Raw genomic sequence first — 18944 nt, forward strand, 5'->3', positions numbered from 1 at the left:
GGCTGTCCTGGGACCGCCTCCAAAGCCCCTGGTGGCTGTCCTATCCCAGTCACCCACAGCACTGTCAGCCGACAGGTGGCAAGCCAGGCCACTGCCTTACTGCCTGTGATCTGGTGCAAGGTGGTGTAGTAGCACCTAGCAGGCCCCTGAGGGAAGTCCAACAGGAATAGCAGAGTGGGCCAGGACTCAATCACAGGTACTTGGGAAACATTCACCAAGGTCGGTCACACCTGAGAGCTGGGGAGGACCCAGGGTCAGTCCTGGCTGTGGTAGTCCCTGGAGCCTGGCCCCATTGGGTTCCCATTTTTCACCCACAGGAGAAGCAGGTGGCAACTGTAGTCAAAGTTTATTTAGGGTGGAAACACTGTCATCACAATAAATAAAACAGGAATAAAATCCCAACTAATACAAAGGCAATCCTGGGGTTCTCCTGGGGTCACTGCTATCCTGTTGCGGGCCAGGAGGCCTGGGGAGGTGCACAGGGGTTGCCTGCACAGCCACCAGCAGGAGGCCACTAGGCCAGGGAAGCATGTGTGAGGGTGAAGCCAGGGAATATCACCTGGAGCGCCACTTACCAGCTCAACAGGCATCCTGTATATAGAGCATGTACAACCTGTCACCAGGCGGGTCCCCTCACTTCCTGCCCAGGCCATCCCCTCCCTGAAGGCTCTGTCTGCTGTCCCCTCATCCCTATCCAGAGCCCTCCAATTCATGGCACCAAGCCTTTAGGGGCTGGAGAGCTCCCCATGGCCTTGCCCAGCATCTTCACTGAGCTGGGGTTCAGGGAGCTTCCGGGGCTAGGACAGGGCCTACTGTGCACTTCCAGCCAGGCTCCCCAAGCTCTTAGAACTCGAGGCCAGAGACGCTGGTACAGAGGGTTCAGGGGGCCTGTGGAGGGCCCACAGGGAGGACAGCCCACCGGCACCCTGATGCAGTCCCCAGAGCCAGGGCTTGGAGCACTCAGAAGGCACTATATGTTCTTCCTACCACTCAGGACACACTCCCCTCCTCCAGGGTCCCCACATGGCCGAGAAACCCAGACTCCATGACTAGGTCCCTGAGAGCATCAGTCACTGGGGAACCAGGGTGTCCCCTGGCCTGCCTTTCAGCTGGCAGATGGTCATAGGGGTGGGGCTGCTGGAGAGAGGCGAGAACAGGGGCCTGAGTGTCCCAGAGAAGGTCGTCTCCGGGAAGATGAACAGCAGGGACCCATCAGTCACGCTGTAGAATGAGAGGTGTCCAGCCTCATAGTCCAGAAAGATCCCCACGCGCCGAGGAGGGTCCCGGAGCGGAGAGAAGGCCGGCTCCGTGGAGGTGAAGTAGCTCCCCAGGAAGACCAGGATCCAGAAACCATTGCCAGCGGACAGCTCCCCCTTCTCCTTGCGGTTGACGTTCTCTCTACACACGCCCAGGGCCCAGCTGGTGCGATCCCCCACCTCCACCTCCCAGTAGTGGCGGCCCGAGGTGAAGCGCTCCTGACCTAGCACACAGGGGCCAGGGTCAAAGCGCTCAGGGCTGTCGGGCAGGGCCTGCCGCAGGTCACCTCGCTGCACGCTCCTCCTGTCCTCAGATAGGACCAGCTCAGGGTTGGCGGTGTCCGGGTCCAGGGTCACATCCCCTGAAGAGAGAAGCTGGAAGTCACCAGGCATGGTGGTCTCCAAGGCAGCAACCCTTGCTTGGGCCCTGCTGGCAAAACCCACCCATCAACCTGTGTGCTGTCCACCCAAGTTCATCCACCCTCACAGCCTGCTAAAGGGATTAGCTTTCCTCAGGAGGCTATTGACCTCCCTGGAAAAACCTCACCTAGCCACTTCTACTCATGATTCAGAATGTTCTAGAAACTGCTCCCCATTTCTACATCAGATGAGGTAGGAAATCCTGAGTGCTTTCTCCCTTCTTTTAATCCCAAATTCGAGTCTGTGAGCTCTGGCCCAGCTTCCTTACTGGGCTCTGCTGGACCAGGCCACACCCAGAGTGACATAAAGACCCCTCTCTGTGCGCCAGGTAGTCTTTGAGTGTCCACCTCCAGGCCAGGTGGGGCCCAGCACAGAGGCGCTCCTGTCGTGGCCCAGGTGGGTCCTAGACAGCCCTGTGGAGTCTAGGGCCCAGAAGACCGAATGTCCAGGCATGTCTACCGACTGCCCTTTAGGCAGGGGAAGAGCTGAGCTCATCACCAATGACCAATGACCAACCAAAACCAGCCAGGAGCGAGCTCTGGGAAGGGCCCTGAGCAGGGGGGGCAAGTTCCAGGCTGGAACCTTCCTAGGTGTCAGGAGGATGGTGCTCGGAGAGGGCACGGAGCACCCACGCCCTTCCCTAAACCTCGGGCTACCCATGTCTTCCATCCCCGCTTTTCGGTTGTATTCTATAATTAACTGGTAATAGTAAGTGTTCGCTTGAGTTTTGTGATCTATTGAGGCAAATTATCTCGTGTGAGGCAGGGGTCACGGGAATTCTGATCTACAGCAGGCAGGTCAGAACTATGGATGCCACCTGTGTGCCAAGAGGCTGAGTCTTTAACCTGTGGGGTCTGCGGAACTCCAGGGAGACGGTCAGAGCTGAGCTGAGTCACTGGGACACCTTGCTGGTGTCCAGAATACTGCAGACGGCTGGGTGTGCCAACCGCTGGTCTCACTGGTCACCTGGACTCTCAGCAGCCCCCTCCCAGGGTCAGCTACCTACCTCGAAACCTCCGCAGAGTCTCTACCAGCCCCGGGACCCTGCATACGGTCCTCAGCTCCATGGGCACCACCTCCGGGGGCTGCAGCTTCACATCCTGAACCCTGTGGGAAGCAGCCCATTTTACCAACATGGCCAGCAGGTAGGCCCCACCCCACCCCCTGCCACCTGCCCTGGGTGAGGCAAGGGCTCATACCTGCGCAGGGCATCCTTGATGTCCTGTAAAAAGGAGAAAAAATACATGCTCAGTACGAACACCTGCCACCTGGTCCGGGGCGGCAGAAACAGCACTGGGCTCTGAAAACCATCCTGAGCATGTGTCATGGGCAGAGGCCTGGACACTTGAGCAGAGAACATGAAGGAGAGTGTGTCCCCCATCCCCCCATGTGCCAGGGGCTGGCAGGGCCTGTGTCCAGGCTTCTAGAAACGGGTGGCACTGTGTATGGGTGTCTCGCCACCAGGAACCCACCCTGCGGCACCTCAGGTCTCCAGCTCTGCACCACCACCCCTAGGGCCCTAGCTCCTCTTGCCTGTGTCTCAGGCTGACAGGTGATAGCAGCATACTCAACATCAAGGCAGACCCCTGCCCTCTGCCCCCCAAATGCAACGCTGAAGTCCTGACCCCTGGGACCTCCAAGCACAACTGTATCTGGAGAAGCAGGATGCTTGTCAGCTTCCCATCACAGCAACAGGAAATAACCTAGAAGGGCTGGGGCTCAGCAGTAAGCGCTCGCCTTGCATGTGTGAGGCACTGGGTTCCATCCTCAGCACCACATAAAAATAAATAAACAAAATAAAGGCATTTGTTCATCTACAACTAAAAAAACAAAACAACACACGCAACCTAGAGATTCATTTGGGCTCAGTCTCAGAGGTTTGGGTCACACTGGGTGGCTCCGTTACTTCAGGCCTGGGGTGAGAGAGGACACCATGATGGAAGGGTGTGGTGGAGGAAAGGTGTCAATTGACGGCAGCTGGGAAGCAGGCAGATAGACAGATGGGGTGGGGGAGTGCTGGGGACCAGTGACACCCTTCCAGGTACAAACTCGGGGACCTGTGCCCTCCAACCAGGCTCCCTCCTGCGCTCACCAGCACCTCCCTGTAATGCCAGCAGTGACAAACCATCACCTGATCACTCCACAGTGAGGTCGGAGCCCTCGGGATCCCACCACTTCCCAGGAGCCCCCACACACTGCAGTGGGGACCAGCCTTCAACAGACTTTTAAGAGGAAGTGAAATTGAAACAGTTATTAGTGTGGGCCCCAACCCAATGGGGGTCATGTGCCCACAAGAAGAGATCAGGACACAAGACACACAAGAGTGCTGACCATGGAGGGCACGGGAAGATGGTGCCAGGAGGCGTGTGCGGCCATGGTCTGGCTATGGTGTGTGTTCCTGAGGGCCCGGGTGGGGACCTCGTATGTGCAGCTGGCAGGGTGGACCTGGAAGGCGGGCCTGACCCTTGGTGGAGCCTCCCGACCCTGCTTCCTGCGGCCTCTCCCCTGGATGTGCTAGTGTTGTCACGTCTGCTGTTTTGTGACACTCCAAGGGGCCCCACAGAGCCATGCTGGGTGATTTGGACTTTCAGCCTCCAAAATCATGAGTTAAGCAATCAACTCTCTTCATGAAATACCCGCCTCAAGTGTTTCATAGCCACAGAAATTGAGTCAACACTTCCAGCCTGCTGACACCATGGACTTCCAGTCTCCAGGGTTATGAGAACACAAAGCTGTCACTTAAGGCACAGTCTGGACTTTATGTGGCAGCCCCAGGTGAGTCACACACCCAGTTATTGGAGGCCAGCTCGCCCAGGTCCCAGGCTCCCTGCAGGTGGGGCAGACAGAGGCAGTCTCTCTCACACAAGGAGGTAAATGTTAAGGGCAACAGGTCACACAGACCTGGACGGGAAAGGGAGACTCCTGGAGAGTCATGAGGCCCCAGGCAAACCAACTGGCACAGGCCGGAAGATAGACATGCAAGGGCCTGGGCATGTGCAGGCTGGTGAGCACACAGCAGCAGGGCATAGCTGTCCTGGTGGTCATGTGGCCTGGGCAGGGCTGCAAAAGGGGGGGGATCTGTACCCCTAGGGAAGGGGTGTGACACAGATACGTCCATTTAGGAAACTCACTGCACCACAAAATAGGCACTGAGGAGTCCTGGAGGGCAGCGGGACCCAGGGGTGGGTTCAAGCCACCAAGGTCCTCCCACTTCACCGAAGGGCATCTGTCCCTGAGGCAATAGGTGACCCTCCCCAGGTGCTGGCAACCTCCTGACTGAGGGGAACAGGTAGGCAACAGGTAAGCGGGAAGTAGGAGCAAGAGAGGGGACAGGTGGAGAAGGGGGCCGTAGGTGGGCTGCCTGGTGAAAGCCTGGCTCTCCCCACAATCCGTGTGCACCCCCATTTCTGATCACCCCCTCCTCCTATAGCCTTCTTGACATTCTGATGTTCAGGATCTCAGGAGGGTAAGTGTGGTTCACAGTATCATGCTGAATATTTTGAAGTAGCTGGCAGAGAGGTTTTCCATGGTCTCACTACAAAGAAAAGACAACTGGACCTAGTGATGGACAGACAAGTTACTCCAACTTAAAAAAATACACGACACAAAGTATCAAGATACAACACTGCACCCCATGAATGAGTGCTTGTTACCTGCTGGCTAAAAACAAAGAGTTTTAAGAACCTAAAGAAATTTAAGGAACAAACCTGTCAGTCCGCCACAAGGGTTCCTCAGCCTTCTGGACAGCGGACCCCTTTTTTACTGACCAGCATCTTCTCCCAAGCCAGTCCTGTTGCACAGGCTCCAACCCTCTGGCAGCTCAGGGTAGGCACAGGGTCAGGTTCAGTGTCCCCAGGACACCTCTCCCTGTCCCTGAAAGAGCCACCTAGAGTGGGAAGCTCCTTGCCAGCAGGCTGCCCCATGGAAGGCAAGAGCCCTGCCTGCTGGCCACCCATGGCCTCTCCTACAGAAAAGTCCACTGAGTCCTGACTCCAGCCCGCATAGGCCACTCAGCAGTCACCACTACTTGACAGCCAGGGAGGCTCAGGCATGGAACCTGTGGAAAGACCAGCAGGTCCCAAAGCAATGGTCAAGCCTTTTAGGGTCAACTAACCTGCCACGAAGACAGTGGGGAAGGGCATGCCAAGTGTTCTGGTTTGGGAAGACAGAAAGAGAAGGCCAGGTTCAGAGCAGAACCAGCTCTCCCAAAACACATGGGAGCACCTGCCATGGTTCAAACATCCCCATTGGAATTGAACTTGACCACTCTATTAGGTGTCAGGAGGTGGGGCCTTCCAGAGGGCATTGGATCATGAGTGTCTGCAGATTCCCCACCAGCAAGAAGGTTGTTTCCAGATGTACCCACCAACCTTGGGCCTCTCAGCCTCCAGACTATAAGCCAAAGTAAACCTCTTCACACCTCTTTTTCATAAATTACCATCTCAGGTACTCTGCTACAACAGACTAAGCCAGCAGGCCAGGGTGGAGATACTCAAGTGCCCAGTGGTGGGGACAGAGGACAAGGGGCATGGACTTCCTGCTGAGAACACAGGAGCCCCTATGGGGAGTCCAGGTAAAGATGGGCGAGGGTGATCCAGGGCAGCCAGAAGCAGAGGAGCAGGAGTGTTCTCCAGGGCCACACATGTCATGGGGCAGGCCAAGCAAAGCCCACTCTGCTGTGTCCACAGAGCAGCTGCCCTGGGGAGCCTGAGAAAACTGAAGATAAATGGCAGGTTCTTGCAGAGTGCACTTGACCCTCCCCATGCACCGGTTCTGCGTCTGCGGATTCAACCAATAGTGAGTTGAAAACTTTTCCAAAAAAAGAACAAATCATGTCCATACTTGAAGGCACATCAGCGTTTTCCCTGCGTTTACACTGCATTTCCATACAGCAGGTGCTGTATGTCACTAGAGACCACTTAAACACATGGGGGACCATGCAGCTGATATACAATATTACACGGCAGGGAACTGCAGCCAGGTGGATTTCAGTGTCTCCCAGATACAAGGGAAGACTGCACCTAAGAGATCATCTGGGTGCAGGGAGGAAAAACCAATCTTTCTTCTACACTGGGTGTGGGGTGGGAGAACGGCTGGGCACCTCGCTTGGCCCTGCAACATTTCACAGCGGGGGACAGCCGGCCCAAGCCCTCACAGACCAACCTGAGTCCTGGGTCACCTCTGCCCCACACTGCCTGCACTCTCGAGATCCACCCCTCGGGGAATCCAGTCTCCAGCCATGTGCACGCCAGCCTGGGGCTCGCTCACCTGTAGAAGTCCCAGAGCTGGCAGCTGGCAGCGGCCCTCCAGCTCTGTGATGAGCGTGGCCAGCTGAGCACTCTGCTGGCCCAGCCTTGCAGCGCCCTCATGCAGCCGGGGCAGCACCTCCAGCTCCTCCTCCTCCAGCTTCTGCAGCAGCTGCTGCTCCTCCTCGGCCAGCAGGCGGCGCAGGCGCTCAAACTCACCCAGCACGTTCTGCCGTTGGCTCTCCACCATTTTCTGCGGAGTCGGGGGCGGGGGATGGACAGCAGGACAGCTCAGCTGACTAAGCCAGACCACTGCTGGCACCAGGGTCCCAAACCTGCCATCTGGACCCACCCTCACCCCAAATCCACCTTCAAGGCCCAACACCATCATCCTTGATCCCTAAACACACCACCTGGGGTCTCTCCATGTCCAGCTCCTCACTGACTTCCAAATCTATTCCTGGGCCTCCTCTCATGCTTCATTCCTCCCACCCGCAATCTACCATCCCAAGTGTGCCAGGACCCCAGCAGGGATGCTGGGGGGCAAGACACCCCGCTACAACCAAGGCATTCTACTTGACTCTTAGAGTCAGTCCTCCCTCGCCCACCTTGGCCTGGTCCCAGTGAGGCCAGGCCACAGCAATGACCACCAGATCCTCCACCCCCACCTGCTGACCCATCTCCCAGGAGCCCACAGCCTGGCACCTGCCTGCCACAAGGCACAGGTCTCCTCTGCTTGGGCCTGGGACAGCAGGGCATCTTCCATTTGCTTCCGCAGGTGCTCCAGGGACTTCTCCAGCTTCCCCTGGGGAGACAGACCAGGCAGAGCCATGGACCCCATCCAAGCACTGGGACACACCAGGCAGGGCCCATGCCTGCACATGGGAATCTGCCCTTTCACACCTGACCTCGTCCCAAGTTCCTCCTGGGAGCACAGACTGAACCCTGCCCAGAAAACAGTGTGATTCCATGGACAGCATCCTCCTCTACCACCCTGGCTGAGACCCCCTTTTCCCCTATCAATCAATGGTCAAGGCCAAGTTGTTTTTCCTCACATGGGGCTGGACGTCTGGTTCTCAACCCTGTTGCCCTAACTCAGGCCCTGCTCACTTTTGCAGAGTGCTCTGCGTGTTCAGGTTCCTTGAAAAGGACAGTGTCCTTCCCTCCCCTCTACCAAGCTGGCTCTGGAAGCACCCAGCTCACTCTCCAAGCTTCCCTCCCCTTCTCTTCTTTATAACCTGTTGGTTCATAAAGACCTGTGCTAAGTCAGATGCTGTGGTCTGTATGTGTACATCTCCCAAATTCACAGATTGGAATCCTCACCCCAGATGATGGTGTCGGGAGGTGGGGTCTCTGAGAAGTGATGAGGTCACGAGATGGGAGCCTCACGATGGGATCAGTGCCCTTATAAAGGGACCCCAGTAACCCTCTACCCCTTCTCCTTGTGAGTATACAGGGCAACCAGAAGCAGAAGCAGCCCTCACCAGATAGAAATGTGCCACACTGTGACCTTGGGCTTCTGGCCTGCAGAACTGGGAGCTGTACATGTGGGTGACACATGAGCTGCCCTGGCCAGGGTTGTTCAGGCAGCCTGCATCAGCTAGGACCCTTGACTTCCAGTGCTTTTCCTCCAAGCCCTTAGCATCATCAAAAGGATCTGGGACCAGTATAATTATATTGCTCTGCCCTTGATCCCAACTTCTCATTTCCACTTTTTCTTAGTTCTGTGCACCACTGAACAGCGAGTTCTATAAATAAGTGACTTGGTGGCTCCAGTTTGGGTTGTTCTAAGTCTCCTTAAGGATGTGTTTACTTTGATCCACATACTCATCCACTATAGGAGTGGGCTGGCCATACTGCCCCACTTTCCTGCCCTGATGGTGACATGGAACTGAGTATTGACCCAAACCTCAGCTCAAGGTAGACCTGATGTACTGGTTAGCAGATGCACAAAACTGGCAAGATGCAGCCAAGAAGCCTGAGGGCTAGGGTGGGGGTTGACTAGTATCCCCAAGGGCACAGATTCCACTTTCAGCACAAAATTTTTAAAAACTTTGACCCATCTTTTCAATACCTAGGAAACCAGAAGCCCTGAGACTCTTCAATATGGGTTTGTTTGGTTTAAACCAGAAACACGTGAGGAAAGAAGGTGGGTGAGGTCCATCAACACATGGAAAAAAGGTCCCCACTACTCCATCTAGAAATCCAGGGCAGTCATGGAAGGACCCAGGTAAACAATGCCTTTGTCCCCTCATCTTCCCCAGGACCCAGCAGTGGCCCCAAGGCAGATCTCTGCACTTGCCCACAACGTTCTGAGTCCGCCAGCAGGAGTTCACCTAGGGCAATAGGCCCACACCTTCTCTTCTGTTTTTTCCTTGCTTTGGATTCCTTCACAAGGGACCCGCGGCTCCCGGAGGCCACCAGGAACCCCACTATCCTCACAAGAACTGGTCAGCAGCCTCCTGAATCCCCTACCCCGCGTGACTGCCGTTCCAATTCTCCAAGGGCTGGGATAGGATGTGCCTCCTAGCTGTCCCGACACCACCCCATCCCAGCTCCCCTCAGTCCCCCAGCCGCGACTGTGCTCAGAGGCCAGGCAACCCAGTGCCCTCCTCCCAACCAGGACAGGCTTCGCCTACAGCTTCCCCGCCCCGGAACAGGCTGCGCTCCCACCCCCACTCCCCGCCAGGCCGTGCCCCTCTCCGCACAAGGGACGCACTTTGAGGTCGTCGGCCGCGTCCTGCAGCGGGCGCACGCGGTGTGCCCAATGCTCCCCCGAACGCTCGCAGGTCGCGCACAACAGGCGCAGCTCGTCGCTGCAGAAGGCGGCCAGCGGCTCGCGGTGCGCGGCGCACACGCCCTGCGGGACGGGCGATGGCGGGTGCAGGCGCCGCGCCATCTCGGCCATCTTGGCGAGCGGGCGGTTGGGCCGCAGGTTCCTCTGCGGGGACAACTCGCGGCACTCAGGGCAGGCGTACGGGCCTTCGGGCTGACCCCAGCAGCGCCGGATGCACTCGCGGCAGAAGTTGTGGCCGCAGTCGGTCATCACAGGGTCAGTGAAGTAGTCGAGGCAGATGGCGCAGGTGGCCTCCTCTTGGAGGTTGGTGGACAGGTCAGGGGCGGCCATGGCGCGCTCTCCGCCGAGTCGGGCGGCCTGGGCCGGAGCGCCAAGCCGCTGGGGCAGTGGGGCTCCAGGACGTCGGCAGGAAGCGGAACCGCGGCGGAAACAGGAAACGGACTTTTTTTTTTTTTTTTTGGAACCACCCGCTTTTGCTGCAGATTGGCGGTAGTCTGTCACGCGGCCCGGACAGACTCGGGTGTGTCCTTGGGTGACCAGCCACTGCGACCGGTGTCCCAGCGGCTCGGGTTCCCGGGGCCGGGAGTGGGGTGCAGAGCGCGTGCAGGTGCAGGGCGGGGCTGTGCACACACCGCCACCTCCGGACTGGGAAACTCGGACGCCCATCCCGGGACCTGTGTCGTTGGACGCACCAGGCTCCGCACGCGTTCCAGGGCGGGCCACCGTGGGAGTGTTAGGATGGGAGTGGAAGAGAGTATCGTGCCACGACCTTCTCCCTTCCGCGCCCACAGGAGAAACCATCCTGGAGTTGCGTGGTTCCAGGGGCACCCCTTCATCCCGGCCAGGAGTATCGGCAGTATGGAATTCTGGGGGCGCTGGTGACTGTTCTTGGAGAGGGACTGTTAGGAACGGGTTGGCGGAAGGGGAGAAGAAATCCCCCAAATTATCCTTATCGTTTTTGGATTTTGTTTCTTATGCAACTTAAAGGGTCCAGAAGGATAGGGTGGTCAGCTGAGGCTTTTTAGGGGCTCAGCCCTTCTCAAATCCACCACCCCACCCCCGCTTTTTTCCCCCGGTGAAGGACCCCATAGCGGAAGAAGGCCCCGGGAAGCCAGGACATGCTGTTGTGCTGGTGTTTACACAGTGGTTACTAGGAAATGCCCTGACTCTCTTTCCACAGTTCCCCCTTGGAAGCATCTGTCAATGCAGTCTCAACATTTGACCCCTTTAATCATGGTTATACTTTGAGGGATTGCATAGTGGATGACTCTGAGTCACAGGGAGGAGCCTGGCAGGTGGCCATGGCAAGCAAAGGAAGGACCCTTCTGAGGAGACCCGGGTAGCCCCGCAGGGCCTCTGCCCCACCCCATGCCTGAGCCTACCCTTTCACCCACAGAGTCACTGTGGAGATGACCATCTGGCCCGATTTGGGAGTCCCCAAGCAGAAGAACGGCTGCAGGGGTCCGGGAAAGGTGGCTTGGGAGTAGGTGTGCAGGTGGGACCCATCATTCACACTATAGAAGGACACCTCCCCGGCCTCAAAGTCCAGGAAGATGCCCATGTAGCTGGGAGGTTCCATGAGTGTGACCGGGGGTGCAGGGGGCACTGTGGACAAGGGCTTCTTCCCCTTAGACAGCTGTACCACCCAGAACCCATTTTCGGGGGACTTAGGCACCCTGTCCTTGCGGCTCACATTGTCTCTGCACACACCGAGTGCCCAGAGTGCATCCCCGGTGAGGTTCATGCCCACTTCCCAGTAGTGCCTCCCTGAGGAGAAGCTCTTCTGGCCCACAGCGCAAGGGTAGGCCATAAACCTGTCCTTGCTCTGGGGAGCGCTGCTCTCTGGCAGGTGGCTCAGGTAACATCTCTGACGGCTCTCATATAGGAGGAGATACGGGTATGCGGAGGTGGGGTCCGGCAGTACATCCTCTGTAGACAGGCCCAGGCAGACATGAGGTCAAAGGTGGGAGGGCACAAGCCCCAGGTGTGGTGGGACAGATGGTGGCTGTGGCTGAGTGGCCCCACTTCTCCCTGGCTCCTCAATGCCTCCCCTCCTTGAATCCAGCTGTGAGTCAGGGTTATCTAATGGTCCCATCCCCCATGACATGTGACTCTTGGTGGCCATGTGTAAATGAGGGTAAAGGGGAGCTTAATCCAAATATGACAACCAGTAAGATGACCAGGTGGAAGGGCAGGGCTGAATCTGACCACACAGTGCAGCCCAAGACCCCCATCAGCAGCTCTAGCCCTATGGTGGAGGGTGGGGTTGGGCATTGCCAGCAGGATTGGGATGGATCTGGTCCACGCCTGGGCTCCCTTACCTTGGAAACCTTTGAGGATCTCTATCTGCCCGGGAACCCTGCACACAGTCTTCAGCGCCCTGGGTAGGGCCACCTCAGGGTACTGCACACTCAGGTTTTTCTTCCTCCAGTGAACACAGACTCGCTGTCCCCTCTGGGTCCATGCCAAGGCCTCCCTCGCCCACCTCCGCCACCACCTGCACTGCACTGCATAGCATACCTGTCCAGGGCGTCCTTCATGTCCTGCAAACAACAAGGAGGAGAGCTGGGGATAGTGTGCAAGTGGGACCCATCGTGGGCTGCAGCTGTACTCTCCCCTCTGTCCCTCCATCTGCGGGCCACTTTTGTTGGCCACTTCTTTGGGGCAGACCAGGGATGTGATTTTTTGCTGGAAATCAAGCCCCCCCCCCCATCCTCCCTCCTATTCCTACAAGGAGACCGTCTGCTTCACCTAACCCAACACACTCCCTCTACCCACATCAGACACCTGGGGTCCTGCATGATCCAGCTTCAGTTCTGTAAATGTGTGTGTGTGTGTGTGTGTGTGTGTGTGTGTGAGCGGGGGGTGGTTCTCAAGGTCCACAGTGAGATGTTTTTTGTCATAGATTCTAGTGACTCCATGTACTCGATGAGCATTACCCACACACATCAGCACATGTTGTCCCTTGGCCACAGCCAAGGGCTGTAGCACACAGCACATTCCTGTAGCCCTGTGATTGTGCTTGTCCACAAAAGGTCCCAGTACATGCTAGCCAGTGTGCCTCCCCTACAAGGTGACAGCGAGTCCCCGCCCCAGTTGCCCACGTGGATGCCAGGGGCCCCAGACCAAATCCCGGGCCTGGAAGGGATCAGTCTCATAAGTTGGAAGTCCTAAGTCCCAGGATCTTACTTGGAATGATCCTAGGCTGGTGATGAGGCCATGTCCTGATCAACTCATTGAAAACTGAAGATTCCATAAGAGGAAAGTGCAGTTAGCACACCTGACAGGCCAGCACCCCAGCTGAGCAGTGCAGCGTGCTGCAGACTGGCTCACTCTTGGCCTCCTGGGGTGACAGAGCTACAGCTCACTACTGCCACAGCAGCATCAAAAAAGCAGGATATTGCCAGCTCCGGAAAAGACCCAGATTCAAAATGCAAAGCTTCATTTCTACTGAATGCAGTTGCTTTTGCACCACCTTAAAATTGAAATGTCGGAATCAAAAACATTTAGCAGGGCCATTTGTATTTGGAGACAATTCAATGGGGTGGGTGGCCTCTGATCCAACCTGACTGGTATCCTCATAAGAGATCATGACACAGACACACAAAGGATGACCAGGGGAGGACAAGGAGCAGAGGGCCCTCTGCAAGCCCAGGGGAGAGGCCTCACGAGGAGCCAACCCACCTACACCTCGACCCCAGACTTCAGCCTCAGGACTGTGAGAGTAAACTTGTGTTTTTTAAGCCATTGGTACAGGTTAAGCATCGCTAATCTGAAATTTGAAATGCTCCCAAATCTTAAACTTTCTGAGCGCTGACCTGACACTACAGTAGGACATTCCATACCTGTCCTCATGGGGTAGGTCACAGTTAAAATGCAGGTGCACTAAAAACACTGTATAAAACCACCTTTAGTAAAACAAATGCATTTCCTGTCTAGACAGGGGTCCTGACCCAAGATATCTCATGTCTATGCAAATAATCCCACATCCAAAAAGATCTGGTGTCTGAAATGGTCCTGGGTCCCCGCATTTCTGATACAAGAGGTTCCACCTGTGTTTGCTACGGCAGCCCTGCTGGTCTCACCTGCAGCATCTGGAGGGGCTCCCGATGGCTTCGGTCCTCCAGCTGCAGCAGCAGCAGGTCAAGGGAGTGGCCCTGCCGGTCCAGGCAGGCCTTGCTGTCCTGCAGCCTCGCCGCCATTGCCTCCTCCTCCTCCTTCAAAGCCTGGAGGAGCCTCCGCTCTTCTTCCACCAGGAAGAGGGCCACCTTCTCAAACTCCACCACGATGCGCTGTCTCCTCTCCTTCACTCTGTCCTGCAGGTGCGGGACCGCCCACACTCAGCCACGAGGTGTGGCTCCAGGCGGAATGGCCCTGCTTGGTGGCTCCTTGCATATCTTCTGGCTCCCTCACTGAACCAGGGACTTGGACAGAGGTCCTCATACCATCACTGGTGTTGCCCCTGAACCTAAGGGCAATGACTACACCCAAACATCCATGTGCTCTTACTCACGGGGTTCAGAAGTGCCACCTAAAGTAGGTCACTTGGGCATGTTGCATAAAAATGACAGGAAGACATTGTTTTGGAACAGCCTCCTGTACTGGGCCCCAACAGGCAGGCTAACGTCAGAATGGAGTTACCCATGCTGAGGTTTCTCAGCACTAGAGCTATTTATCAGACCTGAGAAATCAGGGTTACAGAGACTGCAGCCTAACTTCCGCAATAGGCTTCTTAACCGTGCGGTGATCCTTACACAACAGCCACCAGAGCCTGGGATGTAGCTCAGTAGCAGAGCACTTGCCTCACATGCCCCAGGCCTGGGCACAACCCCAGCACCTCAAAATCAAATAAAAGTGGCGAAGTTGGTGTTAATCTGTTATTTTCCTGTTTGACCTGTCTCCGAATTCCTGCCTAACCAGGAAAGTGACTTTCAAATCATGATCCACTTTTTGTGTGTTTCTCTCTTTTCAGTCTTTAAAATCAATCTTCTTGGCTCAGCCCACACTTATCCTATTTTGTGGAACAAAGTGTTGCCCAATTCTAGAATCAGAGATAAAGAAAATTAAGATCTTTAACCCAGCCAGGTGTGGTGGTGCATGCTTGTATTCCCAGCTACTCTGGAAGCTGAGGTAGGAGGATTGCTGCCTTTGAACTTGGGCAACATAGCCTCAAAAAATAAAATAAAATAAATAAAAAAGGGCTGGGGATGTAGCTTGGTGGTGGGGCTCTTGCTTAGTATGTGTGATGACCTGGGTTCAACCCAATTGAAATGAATGAATGAAATAAACCAGCTGAGCCTGGTGGAATAGCCTGAAATTCCAGCTCCTAGGGAGGCTGAGGCAGGAGGATCACTTAAGCCCAGGAGTGCCAGGCCAGCCTGAATTACAGAACATTAATTTTTTTTTTGAGATTTCATTACCCCATCTTTAAAAAAAATCTTTAAACGTGTTGGAATATGTCCTCTGACAAGCTTCAAATGGTCTAGAAGGTTCTACCATCTGAATCTAATTTTTGTGTGAGGCTCCTCCTTCCCACTCCTTGCATGTCTATATAATTAAAAATTGTCTTCCTTCCCTCCTGTTCACCTGTCTTATGTAGGTTTAATTCCTGGGCCAGCCACCAAACCCAGAAGGGTAGAAAGATTTTTTTTTTCTCATGCTGTAGCCTTGCAATGGAGACGAGGAAGCCTTTCACAGCATCTCCCATTGAGCAAAGGTAAGACACGGAGACCTGTGAGATGGAAAAAGGATGGGAGAGGGGCTACAGGACCCACCTGGACCAGCACCCACCTGCCATTCAGCCAAGGTCTGTTCTTCCTGAGCTTGCAGTTTCTCTGTCTTGGTCATCTCCTCCCGAAGGTACTCCATGTCCTCCTCTAACTTCAACTGTGGGGTACACAAAACCACAGAACTTGGGGTCAGTGTTTCCCCCACCTCTGCCCCAAACCTGAACTGTAGTCTCTGGAGCTGCATTGACTCCAAAGACCTTCCTAAGGAAAAGCATGGGGTTCAGATACACCACCTAATGACACACAAGCCAGCAGTGATGTTCAGAGCCCACACCCTGACACTCACCTCTGAGCACAACACCCAGCACCCCACCTCAGAGCCTGATACCCTAACACACAACTGTGCCATAAGCATCATTTGAGCTAAAGGAACTAAAAAAAAGTGGAGCTGCAAGACTCCCTCTGGTTCATCCCTTCTTCTTCCTGAAGAGGGAGGAAACCACCATGTGGAAAACATTCTCCCTATATCAGGAGAAAAGCGAAGGTCTCCTGGTGGGGTGGGAGGTGAGAACCCAGAGTAAGCAACACAGGCAAGCCTGGTGAAACTCATTCTCCTCCTGCCACTTCACCTGTGACTGCTCTAGGCTGAGGCCCTTTGACTTTAACTTTTACAATTTCCCCCTCTTTGCTCAAATCAGGAGAGTTGTCCTGTAGTGTTCAGGGACACCAACACGCTTAAGTTGGCCCAGACCATGGAGGCCTGATTACCACCCGTTTTGTCCATGAGCAAGAGGACACTTGCACCACATGATCCTGCATGTGGGGCTGTTAGTGCTGCTCCTGAGCCCCAATCCACAAACACACTTCTGCCCCAGATGCCACCCACCTGGTGCCCACCTTGTACTCCTGAACAGCCTCCTCCACCGGCAGCACCATGTGCAGCCGGTGCTCCCGAGCCTCCCTGCAGACAACACAGATGGGAGTCTGGTCCTCCTGGCAGAACAGCTTGAGGGGCTCCTGGTGCATCTGGCACAGGTCCCGCTTATGGAGCCCAGGGTGCTGGCGTGCCATCTCAGCCACCTTGGTGAGCAGGAGGTTGGGCCGCAGGTTCCTCTGAGGGGACACCTCCCTGCACTCTGGGCAGGGGAAGGAGCCCTTCTGCTTCTTTCTCCCCTTCTTGCCTTTAGTCTTCTCCCAGCTTGTCTGGATGCACTTGCGGCAGAAGTTGTGGCCGCAGGTGGTCATCACAGGGTCTGTGAAGTAGTCTAGGCAAATGGAGCATGTGGCCTCCTCCTGCAGCTTCCTGGCAAGTTCCACAGCATCCATGTCTCCTGGAGTATGAGGGAGGGTTTCTGTGAAACTCCTGGATAGCAGCTTGGCCTCAGACCTGGTGCTTGGGCTGGCTCCCTGTCTCTACACACTGCCTGCCCCTTCTAAAAGTCACCCTTCATAGATGAGGACAGGAGCCTGACACAACTCTGACTTGAGAATTATTTGAACTAGGGAACTAAAACAAAAGTGCTATTGCAAGACTCCCCCTTGTCCTCCCCCTTGTTCTTCCTGATGAGGGAGGAAAGCCAGTTAGGGAGTTGACAGCTGTTTGATTCATTTTATTGTATTTTAAAATTTATTTTTGATACTGGGGATTAAACCTGGAGTGCTTTACCACTGAGCTACATCCCCAGTCCTTTTTATTCTTTGAAACAAGGTCTCACTAAGCTGCTGAGGGATTCAACAAAGATGCTAAGATTGGTCTCAAACTAGCGATTCTCCTGCCTCAGCCTCCTCAGTTGTTAGGATGATAGGTTCCACCACACACGGCAGCTGTTATTTTTAGATTCCTTAATAACAGGTAGAAATGCCTCCTGGAAACTACAAGGACCCTTTTTAGCTAAATGCCACAGGGCCCCTCCAACCCATCCTCCAGCCTGACCCTAGCCCTGGGTTATCTTCAGCCTACCCACCCAGTCTTCAAAGAGAATCCTGCTGAGTAGCCCCACTTGGGTACTTGGTCAAGCCCTCCTTCCCTCCTTTGGTGTCTAATCCTGATCTGCCTTTTGGGTAGGGGTACCCTGCTGGGCCAGTTTAGCTAGAAGCCCCCCTCCCTTCAAGTTTCCCCTTACATGGCTTCCATCCTCTCAGCCACAGTGTGTCCCTGCCTGCTTCTGCTGCGTTTTGAGGGAGCCCCATTTCTGCACTAAGGAAACACTTCTATTGCAACATGTTCCAATAAAGAGCCTTTTAAACATTGTCAGAATAATTTTTTTTTCTTTAACAAAACCCCAGTACAACAAAAGAAGGAGAACTTCAGGGAGATGACAGCTTTTCCATTAGGGAGCAAAGTGTAGTGTGGAAAAGACAAGCATGTGCATGACTATGCACGTGCACGTGCACGCGTGCGCGCACACACACACACACAAATACAGGTGCTTACATGCACACATGAATACAAAACATACACAGGTGTATGCAAACATGGGCTCACACTAATACCCCCAAATGTGCACATTTACAAACACACGTACACATAGAAAACATACAAATGCACAAACACACCACATAGGCACAGGCATGTAAACGTGTGCACTACACGGTATATGTGTACAAATGCATACACTAAAACATACCACACGCAGGTATATGTAAACGTGCATGCCCACAGGTATACATACATGTGCACATATGCTTGCATACAGAGACATGCAGATGCACAGGGCACATGCAACACACAGGCACCTTTCCAAATTTGAAGAGGCAGGACTCATGCATGGGGAGACCCTTCCCCTCCCTACCTCACAGGGTCCTTGTTGGGGCCAGTAGAGAGAACGGATTTGAACCTGTCTAAGCTCCCAGCGCTCACTCCTACCCCTCTTCTGCAATCCCTAAAGCCGTGGCGTCTCTGGAGTCCACAGATGTTCTGAAGTGGGTCCACGTTAATTTTAAGAGAGCCCTCTGTAAGCAGAGCAGGTGACATTAGCTCCCAGCCCCCAGTCCTCAGGAGCCCGAAGGGGGACACCGCTGGGCAGGGGAAAGGTGGACATGGGTGTCTGGCTTAGGCTGAAGCTCTGGTGGCCCTCAGGGTTCTGGACACTCCTAATGTCCCATTAATGTCCCATTGTCCATCTGGGCTTCATCTAAGGAACTGAGAATACAGACTGGTCCATGGTCCCAAGTGTGACCCTCCCCAGGGACAGAAAAGCCCAGCAGAAGCGGGAAGGATGGCATTGGGGGGCGGCGGGGCGGTGAGTCAGAGGCTTGACCAGACACGGCGGGAGGTAGTCTCTGAGGAGCTAGTACTCACAAAAGTACACTGCGCCCGGCGCCCAGGCCCAGCACACACACACGCGGCTGGGAAAGGCTGGGTTTCGCGGCGGAGTCCATGGGGTGACCTCCGGGCCTGGGGGCGCCGGGGTAGTGCGGCATAGGGGCTTTGTGGCGTCAGCAGAGCGAGCGGGTCAGCAAGGGGCAGGGGCCGCGGGGCGGGATTTGCAGGGAG

At 55.2% G+C, this 18944-nt stretch overlaps 2 protein-coding genes across 3 annotated transcripts; both read right to left on the reverse strand.

Moving 5' to 3' along the window:
- Window positions 1–327: 327 nt before the first annotated feature.
- Trim11 (tripartite motif containing 11) lies at window positions 328–10147 on the reverse strand. The gene is made up of 6 exons (XM_046465785.2): window positions 9642–10147; window positions 7632–7727; window positions 6945–7175; window positions 2876–2898; window positions 2683–2783; window positions 328–1618 (listed from the first exon to the last, which is right to left on the reverse strand). The coding sequence occupies exons 1-6, from the start codon at window positions 10047–10049 to the stop codon at window positions 1071–1073; spliced, it is 1407 nt and encodes a 468-aa protein (XP_046321741.1). The 5' UTR covers window positions 10050–10147; the 3' UTR covers window positions 328–1070.
- Window positions 10148–10930: 783 nt separating this feature from the next.
- Window positions 10931–18942, reverse strand: Trim17 (tripartite motif containing 17). 2 transcript variants are annotated; one of them, XM_046465787.2, is made up of 8 exons: window positions 18750–18942; window positions 18241–18400; window positions 16346–16779; window positions 15510–15605; window positions 13805–14035; window positions 12240–12262; window positions 12041–12144; window positions 10931–11648 (listed from the first exon to the last, which is right to left on the reverse strand). In XM_046465787.2, exons 3-8 carry the CDS (start codon window positions 16772–16774, stop codon window positions 11098–11100), a joined length of 1434 nt encoding a protein of 477 aa, XP_046321743.1. In that variant the 5' UTR covers window positions 16775–16779; window positions 18241–18400; window positions 18750–18942; the 3' UTR covers window positions 10931–11097. The 2 variants fall into 2 exon arrangements, with proteins under 2 accessions (XP_046321743.1, XP_046321744.1); XM_046465788.2 differs by lacking the exon at window positions 18241–18400.
- Between the last annotated feature and the right edge of the window lie 2 nt (window positions 18943–18944).

This window comes from Marmota monax, unplaced genomic scaffold (assembly GCF_021218885.2).
Source record: "Marmota monax isolate L192 unplaced genomic scaffold, Marmota_monax_Labrador192_F-V1.1 WCK01_AAM20220418_F8-fsc00523, whole genome shotgun sequence".
Taxonomy (NCBI): domain Eukaryota; kingdom Metazoa; phylum Chordata; class Mammalia; order Rodentia; family Sciuridae; genus Marmota; species Marmota monax.

What these genes read in the sequence shown, in the direction of transcription:
- Trim11 (XM_046465785.2), bottom strand. Translation starts at nt 10,049, where the DNA reads ATGGCCGCCCCTGACCTGTCCACCAACCTCCAAGAGGAGGCCACCTGC. An exon ending in CAGCTCTGGGACTTCTACAG is followed by an intron (nt 2,899 to 6,944) that starts GTGAGCGAGCCC and finishes TCCTTTTTACAG; the next exon opens with GACATCAAGGATGCCCTGCG. An exon ending in ATCAAGGATGCCCTGCGCAG is followed by an intron (nt 2,784 to 2,875) that starts GTATGAGCCCTT and finishes TGCTTCCCACAG; the next exon opens with GGTTCAGGATGTGAAGCTGC.
- Trim17 (XM_046465788.2), bottom strand. Translation starts at nt 16,774, where the DNA reads ATGGATGCTGTGGAACTTGCCAGGAAGCTGCAGGAGGAGGCCACATGC. An exon ending in AGGCTGTTCAGGAGTACAAG is followed by an intron (nt 15,606 to 16,345) that starts GTGGGCACCAGG and finishes TGTACCCCACAG; the next exon opens with TTGAAGTTAGAGGAGGACAT. An exon ending in AGACCTTGGCTGAATGGCAG is followed by an intron (nt 14,036 to 15,509) that starts GTGGGTGCTGGT and finishes CCGCACCTGCAG; the next exon opens with GACAGAGTGAAGGAGAGGAG.